This window comes from Ursus arctos, unplaced genomic scaffold (genome assembly GCF_023065955.2).
Source record: "Ursus arctos isolate Adak ecotype North America unplaced genomic scaffold, UrsArc2.0 scaffold_4, whole genome shotgun sequence".
Taxonomy (NCBI): Eukaryota; Metazoa; Chordata; class Mammalia; order Carnivora; family Ursidae; genus Ursus; species Ursus arctos.
Genome location: NW_026623056.1, coordinates 12,749,322 through 12,767,091, shown reverse-complemented (window position 1 = coordinate 12,767,091; position 17,770 = coordinate 12,749,322). Strand labels below are relative to the sequence as shown.

At 42.9% G+C, this 17,770-nt stretch overlaps 1 protein-coding gene across 4 annotated transcripts in view; it reads left to right on the top strand.

The window, feature by feature from the left end:
• The window catches only part of PEX5L (peroxisomal biogenesis factor 5 like), a 220,109-nt gene extending 207,565 nt beyond the window's left edge, over positions 1 to 12,544 (top strand). For 3 of the 4 annotated variants that reach the window (XM_057306550.1, XM_057306549.1, XM_026498174.4), the window contains 3 exons: positions 652 to 817; positions 1,205 to 1,362; positions 6,196 to 7,508. In XM_057306550.1, the coding sequence (XP_057162533.1) occupies positions 652 to 817; positions 1,205 to 1,362; positions 6,196 to 6,400 (529 nt within the window). In that variant the 3' untranslated portion in view covers positions 6,401 to 7,508. Of the gene's footprint in view, positions 1 to 651; positions 818 to 1,204; positions 1,363 to 6,195 lie in introns of all 4 variants that reach the window. The other variant, XM_057306551.1, reaches the window with a different exon arrangement.
• Positions 12,545 to 17,770: the final 5,226 nt, after the last annotated feature.

Below are 17,770 nucleotides of genomic sequence, written 5' to 3'. Positions count from 1 at the left end.
CTAATTAAATTACAGTCGGCTGTAAACACCCATTTACACCATTAGGCACCTTAGGGGTAATTAACAAGCCTCCCCAGCAACCACTCCGGTGTGCATTCCTGCTACAAGAGCAACTCTGATGACAAAGATTGATGCTCAGACCAGAACCAACGACTGGACACACGATCAAGATTGTGGGCACTCACAGACATTTTACTGGAGTACCATAATTTAAAGCAAAATGCTGTGGACATATAATTAACCTAAAATAAATTATAAAGGGCACCACGTTTCATAAAGCCTGAGAATTGGCTAGGAGTAAAAACGGAAGTCCTTTTTTCTAGGGACTTTGTTGCTATCAGCCATAAATCACGATGTTAAATTCATTCTCACAGACCCCTGGGGTTTTCCGCACTGGCACTCATAGGGTCAATGGAACTCTCCTTGTGAAGACCTTACTTAGCACAGTCTGTTTCTGTGTGCGGCGAAATAATTCATGAAAATCAGCAGGTATTTTTTTAATGTGCAGTATTAATAGTCCTTCTCATTAAGCGAAGATGTTTTAAGCACAATTTTTCCAGTCTGTAATGTTCTCTTGGAACAGAGGACATGATAGTAAATAATATATGTTTGCACCATTTGGAATACACATCTCCATTTTTTCCCTTGTAGCTCTGTTTTGGAAGGAGTTAAGGAATTGTATCTGGAAGCCGCCCACCAAAATGGAGATATGATTGACCCAGACCTACAGACAGGTCTGGGGGTGCTGTTCCACCTGAGCGGAGAATTTAATAGAGCAATCGATGCATTTAACGCTGCCTTAACTGTTCGGCCAGAGGTAAGTGCACAACCAGAAACCGGGCGGTTCTCTGTGAAAACTCAGTTCTCACGGGCTACACTCTGCACATTTCTGCTACATCTTCCCTGCATGCGATGGTTTGGAGCGATCAGTACTAACGAACGATGTGCCACCGCGGCTGTTAATCCGCAAGTCCCTCACACAGAAACACGAACGGCCGGACAGCCTCCGATCAGCTGCTCTCTGATGGAGGAAAGGTCAGTTCACAAAGTCGTCCGTACTGTTTTCTGAGCAATTCTCCGCCGTCATGGTCCCTGGCCGTGAGCCCTGGATAAATTTCTAGCCCCCGTGCTTCTTCTGCAAGGACTATGGGAATACTCCGCCGCGGTGGCGCGTGCCGGTCGTAAGCTCTGGGTTTGTCCTCAGGACTATTCGTTATGGAACCGGCTCGGGGCAACGCTGGCGAACGGAGACCGCAGTGAGGAAGCCGTGGAGGCCTACACGCGCGCGCTGGAGATTCAGCCCGGCTTCATCCGATCCAGATACAACCTGGGAATCAGCTGCATCAATCTGGGCGCCTACAGGTGCGGTATGGTCGTAGGCTGACAACCCGGAGCCACGCTCGCGGCTGAGGTGGAATAACCTGGACGGTTGTTTGCCAGTGAAAACACCTCCTTTTGTAGGAGTAGCCCTCCTCCCCGTGGTAAGGGCACATTTGAACCTTTGCGTCCTGAGGCCTGCCGAAGCAGGGACAGTTTGCTTCGGTGTCTCTCAGTCTTTGGAGGGCGGCAGTTGCGCGCGCATCTTGCGAAATGCCGATTCCCAGGCCCCTCCCCCTGAGCTTTCCAGTCCGTCAGCCTGGGCTGGGGCAGCTCTCTGAGAAACTGAACAGTCCGACCCCTCACGTCCCGGGTAAAGAGAAAGAGAACCTTGCGGGGTGGGGCAGGGGGACCCAGCAAAACGACCTAAGAAGGTCTAGGGCCAGCTTGGGGCGAAGCGCAACCAAAAGTCCAGGTTGTCTAAAACTAGTTTGCCAGTAAAGTTAGTTAAAAAAATTTTTAAAGAAAAAAAATTATTTAAAGAAAAAATTTTTTTTCTTTAAAAAAATTTTAAATGGTGAACTTATGGTTTAAAATGTCTTTCTTGTTTTCTCATTATTCCTCATCAACTGGTCTATATCCTATATCCTATTTTTTCCTCATCGACAGGCCCCATGAATGACCTTTATTTCTTTTGGGTAATGAAAGCAGAGGTAAGGGACGCCTGGGTGGTTCCGTTGGCTCAGCGACTGCCTTCCGCTCAGGTCATGATCTCCGGGTCCTGCGATCAAGCCCCACGTCGGGCTCCCAGCTCAGTGGGGAGCCTGCTTCTCCCTCTCCTTCTGCTCCTCCCCCTGCTTGTGCTCTCTCTCTCTCCCCCTCTCTCTCTCAAATAAATAAAATCTTTTTTAAAAAAAGAAAGTATAGGTAATTTTCCCTTCTTTTTCTACTTTCTAAATAGGTATTACTTTCACAATTGTAAAAAAGAAAACTGTTAGTTTTAAATCCCACAAAAAACGTAAACCCTTTCTCCTTCTCAAAAAGAGCCAGGCTTTTAGAATCAGAAACGCTTGGGTTCAAATCACAGCTCTGCCATTTACTGGTTTCGTGACTCTGGGCACATACCTTTGAGCCTCAATTTCTTCACCTGCTTTAAAAAAAGTAGTAGAATAATACTTAGCCTGCAGGATCGTTGGGCAGATGAGATGTAAATTGCCTAAGCACGGAGCAGTAGGAGGCATTCGTTATTGTGATTAGGATGTCGCCGTCATCGTCAGTATCCTTGTCATTCTTTATTCAGATAAGTCATCAGAGAGCTACCTAACCGGACTGCAGCCTTTTGACGTCTGAAGAGCCGCTCTTTCTGAACTGTACTTGGGGGTTGTGCCCCTGGCAAAGACTGAGCTTTCAGAAACTGGTTGCTTCGTTTATACTGAGAGAATCTTAGAACATAAATCCCTGGATTGCACCAGTCCTCCAAGAGGACCGAGCTCAGGGTAAAGTCAGGAGTAGCTGAGTGACTCTGGAGCAGCTGGTTTGCTTTATTTTCCGGACAGTGAAGGGAGCCGCTGCGGAGGCCTCACCCTAGCCGTGCAAAGGGCCCAGGGCAGCCTGCGCTGCCTCCCCACGCCCGCTGGCTGAGGCTGACCATGTCCCTTTTGTAGACTAAGTTCATTCCTGGTCTCGTCTGATTTTCCTAACCTGATTTTACCTTCACCCCTTCCAGTCACTTAGTTTCTCACTATGGTGTGTATGTGTTTCATGAGATACTGTACGGCCTTTGTTTGGAACAAGGAGAGATGGAAATAAATATGTATGTACATGTAGACATATTAAGTTCAATTAAAGGAGGCTTTTAGAAAGCTTCTAGATGAGTCTTTCTTAACTGGAACTCCTCATTACAGTGTAGAAAACAATACTTGAGAGGCCGATAAAATACTTTCTTGGCGTTCACAGGTGTAAGGCTCAGTAGGGCAATCGTTTGCAGGAGGCCGGGAAGGCCCGTGGTGGGTGGAAATGGGCAAATCTCCTGAGGGAGAATTTTTAATCCTCAAGATGAAAGTCACCTGTACAGGAGCAAGTCAATTTTAGAGTTGCCAAATAACAAACAGAATGCCCAGTTAAATTTTAAGTTCAGATAAACAGCAAATACACTTTCAGGATATTTCCCAAATATTGCATGGGACATGCTCATACTAAAAATAATGAACTGTTTATCTGATATTCAAATTTAACTGCATCCTCTGTTCTTACCTGATAAATCTGGCAACCTTGACCACATGACTACTTCAAAGTTTCAAAACATCTCAGCTAAGATTTGTGGGTCTTTTATTGTCATGCCAGATGTGGAAAATCTTGTTAAGTACTAAATATTTTGCTTTTTTTTTTTTCCTGAGGAAAAAAGACCATCGAGTGAGGCAACAACTTTAAATGAATTCTGAAAATAAGTTTAACTGGAGGTGTAAGTGGATAGTTAGGAAATAATAACCCTCAATAGAGATGGGACTGAAATGAGGGAAATTATTGGCGTGAAACCTGGGCGTAGCATAGGGTGCTACCCCTCTGTCAGTAGGAGCTCCAGAGTAGAATTTAGGCCAAAGAATCTTAACCTTTTCAAAAGTGAGGACCTCATGGGTGCCTGGGTGGTGCAGTTGGTTGAGTGACTGACTCTTGGTTTCGGCTCAGGTCATGGTCTCCGGGTCCTGAGACCGAGCCTCGAGTGGGGCTCTGCGCTCAGTGTGAAGTCTGCTTAAGACTCTCTCTCCGTCTCTCTCTGCTCCTGTCCCTGCCCCCCAGCTCTCTCTCTCAAATAAATAAATAAATCTTTAAAAGATAAGAAATAAATTTTAAAAAAACCGAGGACCTCTTTTTAATGAAAACATATGTCACATCCCCTTTGATGGTGTTTTTTTAGTATTAATATAATGAGGGAAAGATACTATAAAATGAGGAATGCTTTTACATGAATGCACATCATTAATCAAGACCTAAGCAAACAGCTTACTCGTACACGTATGTGTGAAACATTTGAAAACTATGCACAGTCTTCTGAGTCCCCCGAAAGGACGCTGTGTTCCCAAGTTGGAGAACAGATTTAGACTCTCTTCATGGGAAAAACCTCACGGTGCTTGGCAGGCCTAGCAAGTTAGACTGTGCTGTTACTCTCCATGTCCCTCAGACACCACTGCCACACACTAGGCCGCTAGGAGCGGCCGGGGCCTGTGGGGATTCCAAGGTCTTCCTCCCCCAGAGTTCTTACAGGCCTAGGATGCCGAGAAGAAAGGGAGTCATTGTCATTTGAGCTGCCACCCTGTGACAAGGAAGCCAGAAAGGGCCTCCAAAGTAAACTCCCCACGTGCATGTCTCTATAAACCCTCCTCTCTCGCTTGATTACTAAACATCCAGAAGGGAGGACGATGAGAACCCCACTCCCTTCCATTAACCAGGTCTCCAGGCACGGTGCCACCATTTCCCAGGCGGATCTCAACATACGGAGGAGCACATGCCTGGACCATGTGCGTTGGACTCAGAAGTCCAGCCTCACTTGAAAGCTTCTCACCAGATGTTACTAAGGACTACCTCGCAGGAGTGCGTGGGATCAAACGTGTGAGAAGCTTTTAAGAAGAGTGAAGCTGATACAAATGAAAGCAGTGTTGGTATTCTTAGCAAAGCCCAGTTTGTCAGATACAGAACACACACTTCCGGTGCCAGGGGTCCTGGGAGGGCAGACCCGGCAGGCCCTTGGGACACATGGGCAAGAGAGCGGCCGGGGCCGGGAGGGGCTGGGAGGCCTATGGGCAGCATCTGACTCTGCGGGTCACAGACTTCGTGTTCTCAGGACCTCCAGGGGCTTTTCTGCGGGTTCTAGCAATATTTCTATTAGATGTTAAACTGAGAAAAGTTTAAAAGATTTATTTATACGGAAGAATTAACCACGTGTTAACTTTATCTATTTTATGAAAAATAATGATTCCCCAAAACAAAAACGTACTTAGCAAGAGGAGTGGCATTGTTTTGTCATTTTTGCCCATTTTTTAACTATCTTGCTTAATAGAGACAGATTCTCATATCTGCCTCCGCATTCAATTTATTGGGATTTCACACATCGTGTAATCACTGGAAAATTCCACTGTATGCTCGTGAGTAAACGAGAGTAAGGTGAAATAACATCTGAGGATTATCGTAGAAATGGTTTTGACCTCACTGACCCCTGGAGTTCCCCAGACCGCCCTTGGAGAACTATTGATCTGACTTAATAAGAGCTTTCACATAAACTGATCCAACCGCACCTCACACGACAAGGTAATAAAATGACTTCTCTTCTCCCTATTACACAGTTGGGGAAACTGAGACTTGGAAAGAGAAGAAATTGGCCTCAGGCTGAATGATTAGGCTTCAAGCCCAGACGCTCTGGTAACGAATCAACGCAGTCCCAGCGACCTTCCATATTTCTATCGCCAATAGGAAGAGTCAAACCACTTTGTTTCCGAGTAGGGACAGATGCTCCTTCTTCAATCCTAGCTATATAAATCACATTAGCAAATGGATTAAATCTTTCAATTATCCCTGAAGGTGGAGAAAAGCAGATGCATTAAGGAGTTAGCAGTGGTTTTGCTGTTGCTTTTTCTGTCCCACAAGTCAGTCCTGAAATAAAATTTGCTTTCCATTTTCTTTCTGATTTCACTATACTGAACAATGACTTTTTTCACAAGGAATAATGAGAGAATCAGAAGACGGTTCACCTGATGATCTAAAACACCACAGACAGGTGGTTTAGGGTTTAGGACTAAGAGAAATTACTTTTATTTCATTTTACTTTTCAGTTGCTAACTCTGAAATTTGTCGCATTTTTAAATATCTGTTTTTCTACCCTCTTAGAGAAGCGGTCAGCAACTTTCTCACTGCCCTCAGTTTGCAAAGAAAGAGCAGGAATCAACAGCAAGTCCCTCATCCCGCGATCTCGGGGAATATCTGGGCCGCCCTCCGAATCGCACTCTCTCTGATGGACCAACCGGAACTCTTCCAGGCGGCTAATCTCGGTGACCTGGATGTCCTCCTCCGAGCTTTCAACTTGGATCCTTGAAGGAAAAGAAAACAATTAAAAATAGTAAATCCTTGTCTGTGTAATTGTACCGAGAAAGGCAAAACTATTTTATTACGAATTCAGAAAAAAAAAAAAAAGAGGACAAACCAGACGTCCAAAAGGCCGTGGTGAGACAACACAAGGGAATTCCTACAGACAATGCCCAGACTGTTCAGATTCAAAAGCACAAAATGTTGTATATAGAGTCAAGGTTGGGCTCGAAAGCAGAACCGAGAGACGCAAAGACAAACCAAGATGAAAGAACAGTGTGAACACTCTTCACGGGCTGCACGTGTACGCAGAACAGGTCCTTTGGGGGGTTTGTCCCCCCTTGCAGCTGATACTCATCGAAGGACCTTGCTCATGGGACACGTGGAGAAAGAAAGCACTGCCTCTGATCAGGGAATTCTGACTGTTTCTGAACTACCCCCGCAACTCCCCCTTTTACAGCATAGTTCGGGCCAAGGTGCATGCACACATATTAACTCTCGCCTACAGAGGCATTGCTTAAACCTGTTCCAGTTGTAACTTTTACTGTAGCCCTTCGATTCCAGACAGGGAGCTTTGCTGGCAAAAGCAGTTTTTGCACTAGACATTTTTGCTGTTCCCAATCAAAACTTTTCTGGGACTGTATATATGCACTTTAATATCTTATGTATGCCTTGCTGGAGTTTTGTTTCGTTGCTCCAATTTTTAACTTAGCGGTGAAAAGACTTGAGAACTCGGCCTTGTTAGATCAATGGACCAAATAAAAATTCCTGAGAATAGTTTTTCATAGTGTAGAGTTTTGAAAGAGTTTTTCTCAAAGCAGGTATGACATACGGTGTAAATATGTCAAACACAGATCTTACTCACATGCTTTCTGGGACTGTATGAACTTAAGCAAAAGAAAATGTACCGTCCCGTCATGCATTCTCTGCAGGGAGGAATTTTGATGATAACGTGATTTCTATAGAGTTAACATTAACTTGCTTAAATGTCATATTTTACTTGCTTTCTAACTGCCCTGCACACCAATATTCCTTTTAAACCATTAATATCTTAAATAGTATTTCGTAAGAGTGATACCTTTTTTCCTAAAAAATTAAGTGTTTTCTTAGTTCCATAATAATCTGCACTGTTCACCTTTTTGCATTCTAAGTGATAGAATATCAATATTTTCTAGCTGAATCTCACTGAATGTCAGAGGTTTAATACGAAAGATGCATGCCCCTTTGGCTCTCATTTTGAATATTTATCAAGTATCAGGAATTTTCTGTTGGTGGTGGTTTTTATTTAATTGATTGCGTTCTGCTCAGTTCTTCACGGTATATTGTGCCCGTTGGGGCTTGGTGATTATTCGGAATGACATCATTTTTTAAAGAATTGGAAAAATTGTTTGCAAAATGCTAACCGAAATATAATATCACCAATGTCCAATTCTAGCAATTGGCCCTGGTAAGTGGTTCCATTCTTCTTTGTCTTTTCTCCTTCCTTCTTCCAGAACCTTCCCCAAAGCAATCTGATCCCAACTATTTCTTCACGTTCTTTGGTTAGCAGTAGCTGATCACTCTCATGATGGTAGTTACCAAGCAAACAACATTTGAGTCAAGACAGTTTAATTGACCCAGGAGTTAGCTTCTCCTGGGGGGAAATGTGCAGGCAGAAATCGTCTCCTCGGGTAGGAAGGGGCCTCGAGGCAACAGAAAACCACAAGTCCTTGAGGTTTGCGTATTTTACAACAACAGAGTTTTATAAAGTTTATAAGGACAAAGATTTGAGGGCCCAACAGTGTGCCAAGCTTTCATCTTCATTGTTGAAGCTACTTGGGCAAAGGTGATGCCCCCAGCTGGGCAGCAGGAGGCAGAGACATTAAGGCTTTCACCGTTGGGCAGTAGTGACAAGCCAGTCTTCCTCCACTTCCCTCCAGTCTCAGAAGCAAACAAAGCTCAACAATGTTTTCAAGAATATTCTTTAGAATTTTAGAATCCTAGAGTTCAGTCTTGGGGCCAGTCTCCAAGTTGATGGCAGCTGCCTGCTTCCATAGTCCCGATAGACGGGCATCATTCTCTGCCTGGTCCTCCTCCCAGTTTCTATGCATTCACTGGCTGGCGAGCTGATTTGCATCCATCATAGTCCATTAGGAGCCTCTGAACACGGGATTCAAAGCAAACTTTACAGGTTTCTGTTTACGATGCCGTTCTATACTTTCAACAGTAACTGAATTTGCAATAGTAACAGGCTGTTTTCTTAGCATTGCTGGCGCTACATATATGACGTCAGTTAACAGTTTAAAACCTGACAGTAGGGTAAGTGCAGGATACTTTGATTTGATTGTTGCTAAGTGGTGGAAGATTTTGCAGCCCAAGTTTTATGTTGCTGTAGAATACAAAGTGATTTCAGAGGACGGTAGACAATTTTCCACTCCCATCATAATTTGATCATTTGCAGAACATTCAGGAGGACTTTCTCCAGTATATCTAGTGTCCATCGGAACCAAGATTTTCATAGTCCGTTGCCCGTCAGGAAATCCAAGACATTTTTCAACAATATTTTTAAATAAAATTAAGTAAAAACAGATACTAAGAAACAAGTGAAAGTTTATAGAAATCAGAGCACCACCAAAAATTAGTAAGATTATAGAACAGTCTTTATTGTATACATTTTTAAAGTGTACACACATTCTTTTAAGGCAGAACTGTTTTGGGTATCTTACCCTGGTGGTGTGAAATTGACAATTACTTTTTTCCATTTCAAAGGGCAAGGTGTCCTCATTCCTTTCTGTATGACTGAGTAAGCAAGCAAGGAGGCTACTGTTTTACTAGAATGGCCATTCAGTTGCTCAGATGTACTTTCAAGAACGATTTCACTAGTAGACTGGATGACAATGCAGAGAAAGCCGGTGATCATTGCTGAATTTCAAAATATGTTACAGCTCTGTCTAGTGGGCTATTTCCATGTGGGGCTCTGCCTTAACCGTGGGAGGAGATAGAGGGATAAGGAAGAGAAGGAGTAAAGCATCCCCTTACTGGGCCAATCATACTGAGTCATCATTCCCCTTGCTTTCTCCTAAGATCGTTCCCCATGATTCCTGGAAAGAAAGGCAGATCTTGTCCACCAGGCAACTTCAACAGTAAACTAGGAGCTGTGCTTTTTCAGCCAATCTGCATTTCAACTGGAATGGCAAATTAGTGACACTTAACCGGTTTGGAATGTCCAGGACACTCTTTCAGAGTTTTATACCACTCTTCTTCTTTACTGTAAAGAGAACTATTATGTTGAATCTTGGGTCCATGTCTAGATACTCAAACTAGGTAAATCTTTCTAGCATATTCTTGCTATACAAGCAAGACTTGAACCCAACTATAACTAGTCCCACATATAATAGGAGCTCCTAAACTCTGTCCCATAACCTTTATCCATGAGTTCTTTGGGAACAGAGAGAAAACAAGGTGGTCATTTTGTGTCCCTTCCTCATTTGCCCCTGAATCAGTTCCACAAGACTGGACTGCACTTTAAGTTAGTTGTTGCTGTTGTTTTATACCTTGAAATGATTCTAAAAGCATTCTAGAAACAGGGTATTCTGAAGGCTTAATTCGTATGCCATCTTTTTGAGGCCTCACATTTTAGAAATTATTAAACATGCACACACATGATTTCAACTTTGTAAAATAATTTCAAACTCATTCCCTTTCCAGGTTTTACTGCACAGTTTCCCTGTCATCTCGGTATTTATAGAACTGGTTGAAATTAAACTGTTTTGAACTAAGAAGTAGATATATATATTTTTTTAGAGTGTTCATAGATGAACTCTGGCATAAGGTTTGTAAAAAGGCAATTTTTAAAAAAATAAAACATATAACCTCAGGTAAAAAATAACGCATGCATTAGTACTTGCAAATCTGACTACTCAAATATTAACCAAAGCATGCAAGATAAACTTCACTGAATGTAAACTTACCCAGTGCATGATTAAGTCTCATAGGTTAGCTTATTTTTCCTTGCTTCTGAACAAGGAAGCATTTTCATGAACTTTGTGTTAAAGTTTTACTATTTGCTTTTAGTATCTTACCCTCGAGATTGTTTTCGTGCTATCACACTGAACTTTACAGATACTCACACGTCTGGCATATGCAGTGTTGCGGCCATTGCCAAATGAATCTACTGAGAAATCCAGGTACTTATCTAAACGATTTTTAAAAAACCAGTTGAGGCACAGCAGACCCAAAACTCCAGCAAAGTCCGTGTGTCTGAACGCTACTAAACCAAATTGCGTTGATGCCTCCACACCGTTTTGGGTTCTAAATTCTGAATAGTGCATTTCAAATATTTTCCAAAATTCAGGAATGAGTTAGAAATATTGACATTCTAAAAAAGGAGGGGAGGTTGGGGTCATATCAGGCACATGAAAACCATCATAAAGCAAAGTGGACATGGAGACTTAACTTCCACAAATGTGACCTAGTGTGTGGGGTGTCACACCATTGTCCTCAGCATGGCCCTATTTGTATGAGAAATCAGTGAGCTATGTCTAAAAACACTGAAATTCAGGGATGATGAGGTGGTTTCATGGTCACTCAGAACCAACTTGGAAGTCCTCTCACTGCTTTTCTCTGTAACCCTTGCTTTATGAAAAAATACGGGCAAGGAGACCAGAAATGGAGGGAGCAAAACTCAGTGAGACAAAGTGGGGGGGGGGGTCTTCTGTTACTAACAGCTTTGTCACCATTTCTTATACTCCCCAAAACACAGACATAGAAGCTCAAAGACAGAAATCCTCAAACACGCAGCAAAGACTCTTGTGTGGAGGCATTAAAAGTTAAGAGAAGAAAACCCAGAAGATTAAAGTGTGAGGTTTAACAAACTCTCATGGGGTATTTTGCCTTGAGTAAGGTTTCCACTACCGGCAATGTCTGCAGAAATGCCAAAACAACACACTCTGGAGACCAGTGCCCCAATCCCAGAACTGTTTTCTCAGGACCTTCTCTACAAGAGAAAACCAACTTGCAATGAGCAGTGGGGTAGCAAAACCCTGCCAGGCTCACTGGGACAGTTTTCGAAAGCTGCATTCAAAACAACATTAAGATGAAAAAAGGAACAGCAGGCAGTTCATTGTTCAACAATAAAATACGTGTGTTTTTTTTCTTCTTCGAATTTCTTGGAGAGGGGAAGTGGTATGACCCCCCACCAAAAAATGGTAAGAGATCCACATACACACTCAACTAGGTAGTTTGGCATTTTCACTGAGAGATATAAAAATTTTGCATGGACACCATTAAAGAATTGTGCAATGTGAGAAATGTTCATGTTTGAATATGTTGCCAGTAGCTAAAGGAAATAAAGCAAACCTAAATTTTTACCAACATCCTTTCAATTTCCCCCATATCACCTCACTCAAACCCTCTTCAACTTTCATTACCCAGATTTGTTTACATTGGTTGGAAAAAAAAAAAAACCTGATTAATTTAATAAACTTTTTACAAACTATAACAAGCATTTATTAACTATTTAGAAAAGACGTTTCTATATATTTTGTATATCTATGAATATTGCATATCTAGTCTAAAGATACTGAGACAAATTCTTCTGTGATGCTTCTTTATGCTCAATAATGTTTAAAATCTTGGGACTTCATTTTTAAGCTGAAATAGATAACAAACACAAAATTTAACTTAAAATGTTTACATTGAGTTTTACAATTAAAACCAACCCAAATTAAGTGACCTATAGTAAATTAATGGCAATAGGGTGGGGGTGTAAAAGTTACGGGCATACTATGTGATAATGTATCCATGTATTTAGTGAAATATTATGTATCATAGCACAGCTCTGTTGGATATTAAGGCTTCATCTTAGTATTTCCCTGCATTGCTCTTTGAAATAAAACTACTACCATAAAAATAACCTCTTATCATATTGATGTGTTTAATTTACTCCTTTGGCTTATAATTTGCAAAGTACCAAGATTAAGGTAGTATTTTTGTACTATTATTGGAAGCATGCCTTCCCTTTTTCACATTACTAAACTGTATTTATATTTGTGCAATTTTAAACTACGTTTTCAAATAAACTTTGTCTGTGGCTTCAAGGTCTTTTGAGAAATCTTCCGAAATGGGATTTGGGGATCAGAACTGCTTCAAATCAAATATAATCCAATTTGTACTACTGGTTTAAAAAAAGTCTTTTATTGAACATCACCACATATGATTTTGCATGAATTATCTGGGAATTAAGAATGCATTTTTAGATATAAAACCAAACTTTAAAATCTTCCTCCTTTGTCAATTTTTTAAAAGTAAAATATTATTTAACCTGAAATTGGATTTTGTGATTTTTCTTTTTAGAATAAAAGTATTAAAATGTATTTCAGTTTTAGGATCTTGGTTTTTTTTTTTTTTTCTTTTCTTTCTTTTTTTTTAAATCAGTGAATAAATATTTGAGGTTCAACTATGTGCAGGTACTGTTCTGATATAGGATAGTGATAAGTAAATCAAATCAGGCTTGCCCTTGATGAGCTTAGATTTCTGTGAGGGATCAACAAATACTTGAACAAGTAAGAATGTCATGTGCCAGGGGCGCCTGGGTGGCACAGCAGTTAAGCGTCTGCCTTCGGCTCAGGGCGTGGTCCTGGCGTTATGGGATCGAGCCCCACATCAGGCTCTTCCGCTATGAGCCTGCTTCTTCCTCTCCCACTCCCCCTGCTTGTGTTCCCTCTCTCGCTGGCTGTCTCTATCTCTGTCGAATGAATAAATAAAATCTTAAAAAAAAAAAAAAAAAAAGAATGTCATGTGCCAAAAAATGATAGAAGAACAAGGCATATAAGGTACCATGAGAGTGACGGTGGCTCCTTTATCTAGAGATGGTCAGGAAAGGTTTCTCCTAGGTGACGTTTGGGCCGAGCTGTGGACAAGAAACCAACCAAGCGGAGCTGGGAACGAGGGTTCTTGGCAGAGCCAGCTGCTAGCGCAAGACGCGGGGGCAGGAAGGGGCTTGGTGTGTGTTCAGGGAGAGAGGAGTCCACGGAGGCAGGGGCTGGGAGCTGCGGAGACGGAGAGGCGCCCTGGCAAAGCGGGAGACTGTCGGTGGCCTTCGTAGAGCACATGCAGGGTGGATTTGCCCCCAGCAGAGGAGGGATGCCACGGAAACAGAAGCGTCTGTTTCCAAGATGTTTCCTAAGGAAGGCCTCGAGCGGTCGGACTGGGGACGCAGGGAGCAGGCCTGGAGGAAGAGAGCTACGCAGGGCGACTGAGCACCGCCTCCGCCCTCTTCACCGTCCGCTCTCGGGGTCAGCCCCGCGGAGCCCTGGTGCAAGTTCAGTTTCTCCTCCATAAAAATCAAGCTGTACGTCTTTCTTCCCCGCTTCACTATTGCTCCGCCCGCTGGTGAATTGTGGCTCCTCTCCCCACCTCTCGCATACCGCAGACCTTTTTCAGGTCTCTTACCCCTTTGTGAGAATCGTATTAATTTCCTCAAACAGCTGCTTCACGCCCTCTGTGTACCTAAAAGCAGCCCAAAGTTTGAATCGTTCTTTACATTTCTTTACAAAGCTTCTTACGATAATGCCTTACCTGTCCGGTACTTTAGGGCTCGCAAGGACATATGCATTTTCTCCCCCTTATTTCTACCTCATAATAAATAATGCTGCCTGGTGGGGTGCCTGGGTGGCACAGCGGTTGAGCGTCTGCCTTCGGCTCAGGGCGTGATCCCAGAGTTATGGGATCGAGCCCCACATCAGGCTCCTCCGGTATGAGCCTGCTTCTTCCTCTCCCACTCCCCCTGCTTGTGTTCCCTCTCTCGCTGGCTGTCTCTCTCTCTGTCACATAAATAAATAAAATCTTTAAAAAAATAATAATAAATAAATGAATAAATAATGCTGCCTGGTAATCATCTTAATGAGCCAGCACTTTGGGAACAGACAGTTAATTTTAGTATTTTGCTCTATGGAACTAAACCCTTTGATTCTCAGCAGGCCCTCTGCTTGGGCTTAGAAGGGTGGAGCCCAGTACAGCCTTTCAGCCCACGTTCCTTGACAGGGAAAAAGAAAGGAACCTAACACTCACTGAAGCCTACCGTATCCCTAGACCACTGTTTCTACTATGCCACTTTAACCCGCAGGGGCACTCTGGTCCTCTGCCTTTACCCCACTAATAACATATCTAGTCCCTAATTAATATTACTGCAAATGATGACCATAAGAGCAAAACCTGTGCCAGGTGGGGAAAAAAATTAATGTCTTACAGATTAAAAACTGACTAAAGATCACATCTACTACTAAAAACTGCAGAAACTAGCCCAGGAAAAAGTAGGCTTGAGATAAATTACCACGACGATGGCTAAGAGTGCTCATAGTAAAATTTGCTATTGGTTTAAAAAATGACAAAGAACAAAATCTTGACAAAATTTAGATTTGCAAAATTTGACTTGGTAAAGGGGGAACCCAGTAGAAATTACGGCTGCAAAAGGGAACCTGCAAGAGCAAAAGTTAGAATAGGGAAAATCGGATGAGGACCAAAAGCTGAGGACTCAGACTGTCCTCAGAAAATTTACAGAACTGATACCGATTAAACAAATTTCATTAAAATAGAAAGGAAAATGTAAAAGCCTAGAGAGTTTGACTAGGCCACTATTTCACACTTTCTCCTTTCTCCTCAAACCTCCCATCTCCTCAGTCCATGCTGGGGATCGCCCTTCTTACTTTCCTGAGCAAATTAAAACAGGTAGGACAGAACCCTCAAAGTCTCCGCGCTCCATCTCCTCACAGCCACGTCTGCACGTCCGTCTCTGCCTTCCCCCTGGGCCCACAGATGGGCTCCCCAGCCCCTGCCCAAAGTCGGCTCCCACTGAGTACCAGAATCCTTCACCTTTTCCTGCTCAAGGGCCAGCACACAGCGACTCTCACCTTTCTGCCCTACATCCTCAGTCTTGCGCCTCCTATGTGACCATGTTATTTCTCATATTTAAAAACAAAACCCTCTCTTGATCCCACCCCACTTCTTGTCAGCCACCACCACTTCTTTGCTTCCTTTTGCAGCAAAATTCTCCAAAGAGTTGTTTGCATTCATCTTCTGCAACTCCTGTCCTCCCGAGCTGTCTCCACGGAGATCACTGTGGCCTCCAAGTTGACCATTCTTGCAGTCAACTCATCTGACTTAACCCATGACAGGTATTTGACAGTTGATAACTTTGGCCTCTTTAAGACACCTTCGTACTTGGCTTCCACTTCCAGGCACTGTTCGCTTCATTTTTGCCCACCTTGGTGTTCACTCCTCTCAGTCTCCTTTCCGGCTCATCTTCTCCTTGACTTCTTATATTGAGAGACTCAGTCCCTGGACCAATTCTATTTCCTGTCGCCCTCCACTGGTGATTAGACCCAGTCCCTGGTTTAAAGGCCATCTAGCTAAACAACTCCCAATTTTATATCTTCAGTTCAGACTTCTCTCTCAAAATCCAGCTTCCCACTCAACATCAACCATGGAGGTCTAATAGGCATTTTAAACTCCACACATCCCCAACTGGACTTGTGATCTTTCCCCGTCACCACCCTCCAATCCCACCAAGCCTTCCTTATCTTTGTTGATTGCAACTACATTCTTCAGTTGCTCAGAGCAAAAGCCTTGAGGTCTTGCTTAGCTGCTCTCACTCCCTCACATGCCACGTCCTGCCCATCAGGAAATCTGCTGGCTTTACTTTCACACGTATCCAGACTCTGACCATCCTTGCTGCCTCCGCTGCTACCACGCCGTCCATGTGAGCCATCATCCTACCCGACCTTGCGTGCCACAGTAGCCCCTACTTTTATACTTGCCCTGCTATCATCTAATCTAGACAAAAACCATCTTCCTGGAACTTTGGTCAGATCAGATCATTGCTCTGCTCAAGACCCTGTAATGACTCCTGATAGCGCTCTAGAGTCAAGCCCTTTCAGTGGCCTCCTGGCTCAGGCAATCTGGCCTCTCTCCAAACTCCTTTCCCACTGCTCTCCCCCTCATTCCCTTCTCTCAAACCACACTGGTCCCCTTGCTGCTTCTCTGACATGAAGGATATGCTCCCCCACCCTGGATTCTCTGCTCCAGTGAGTCCTGTGCCAAGCATATCTTTCCCCCAAATATCCCTTTAGATGACTCCTCCACCTCCTCCAAGTCTTGGTTCAAATCTCACCTCCAAACGATGCCTTCAACGATACCCTATTTAGTACCGCAATCTGCACCTCCCACCCCCCCTTCTGCTGTTCCTTTTTTCCATAGCACGTAATACCTTTTAACATATTACATAAGCTACTTATTTCTTGTTTAGTGTCTGGCTCTCCCTGCCAGAAAATAAACTCAACAAGGGCAAAGAGTCATGGTTACTTTGTTTACTGATACATTCTAAGAAAGACAATGCCTGGCATATAGATGTTTAGTATTTATTGAATGATGAATCGTGCTATATAGATTAACAAAATAAACTGGCTTAATGAAATTATCTCTAGAAAAATGCTTTGGGAAAAAAAAGTCATCAATGTTAGTATAATTCTGATTCTTTAAAAAAATTTTTTTTCTAGACTAAAACAAACAGTCAAAACCTCCATAGGGTCAAAGTGCTGTGGGGTTAATATAGTGACGTAAACTAGCACAGTCAAAATATCCGGCGCCAGCGTTCTGTTAGGTGTTTTACACAGCTCCTCTCCTGTTGTATCATGCCCACTGCACAGATGCCAAGACTATGTTTCAGGATATTAAGAGCTTAACAAAGTCACATAGTTAGTCTGGGCTGGAAACAGGATTTGAGGTCAAGTCTCTATGTCTCCACTCTTGCCATTTTATCACTCTGCCCCCCTACCTCACCGAAAGCCTTTTCCTAGTACATTCTTAAATACTTGTTTGCATGAGGATGAGAATAACTCACTGTTTCCTATTAAATTTCCCCACTACAAATGATTTGTTGCTGACCCTATTGGAAAAGCAGGAGCTCAGGCTGAAACAGTGCGTACACACACTGGTAAACCCTTCCACTGGGCATAATGGGGCACAGCCAGTGAGTGTGAGCAGCAGCTGACTCGCAAACATCGTCCTAAAAACTTCACAACCCTTGAGTCATAGGAAATCCCCACCCCATCATTTCCTTCTTCTCTTCTCACCAAAACAATATGGCGCAATACTGATGCTGGTCATCTTACCTGGATTTTTAAAAATATATAGGTTGATTCTTTAAAAAATTTTTAAGTATTGAGTGGACATGTTGTAAATAGTAATAAGTCTACCCTATATGGTAAGCAAAATAATGCCTCCTCCAGGATGTCCACACCCTAATCCCCAAAACCTGTGAATATGTAAACCTCCATGGCAAAAAAACCACATTGCGGATGTAATTAATTTGAGGATCCTGAAATGGGAAGATTATTCTTGACTA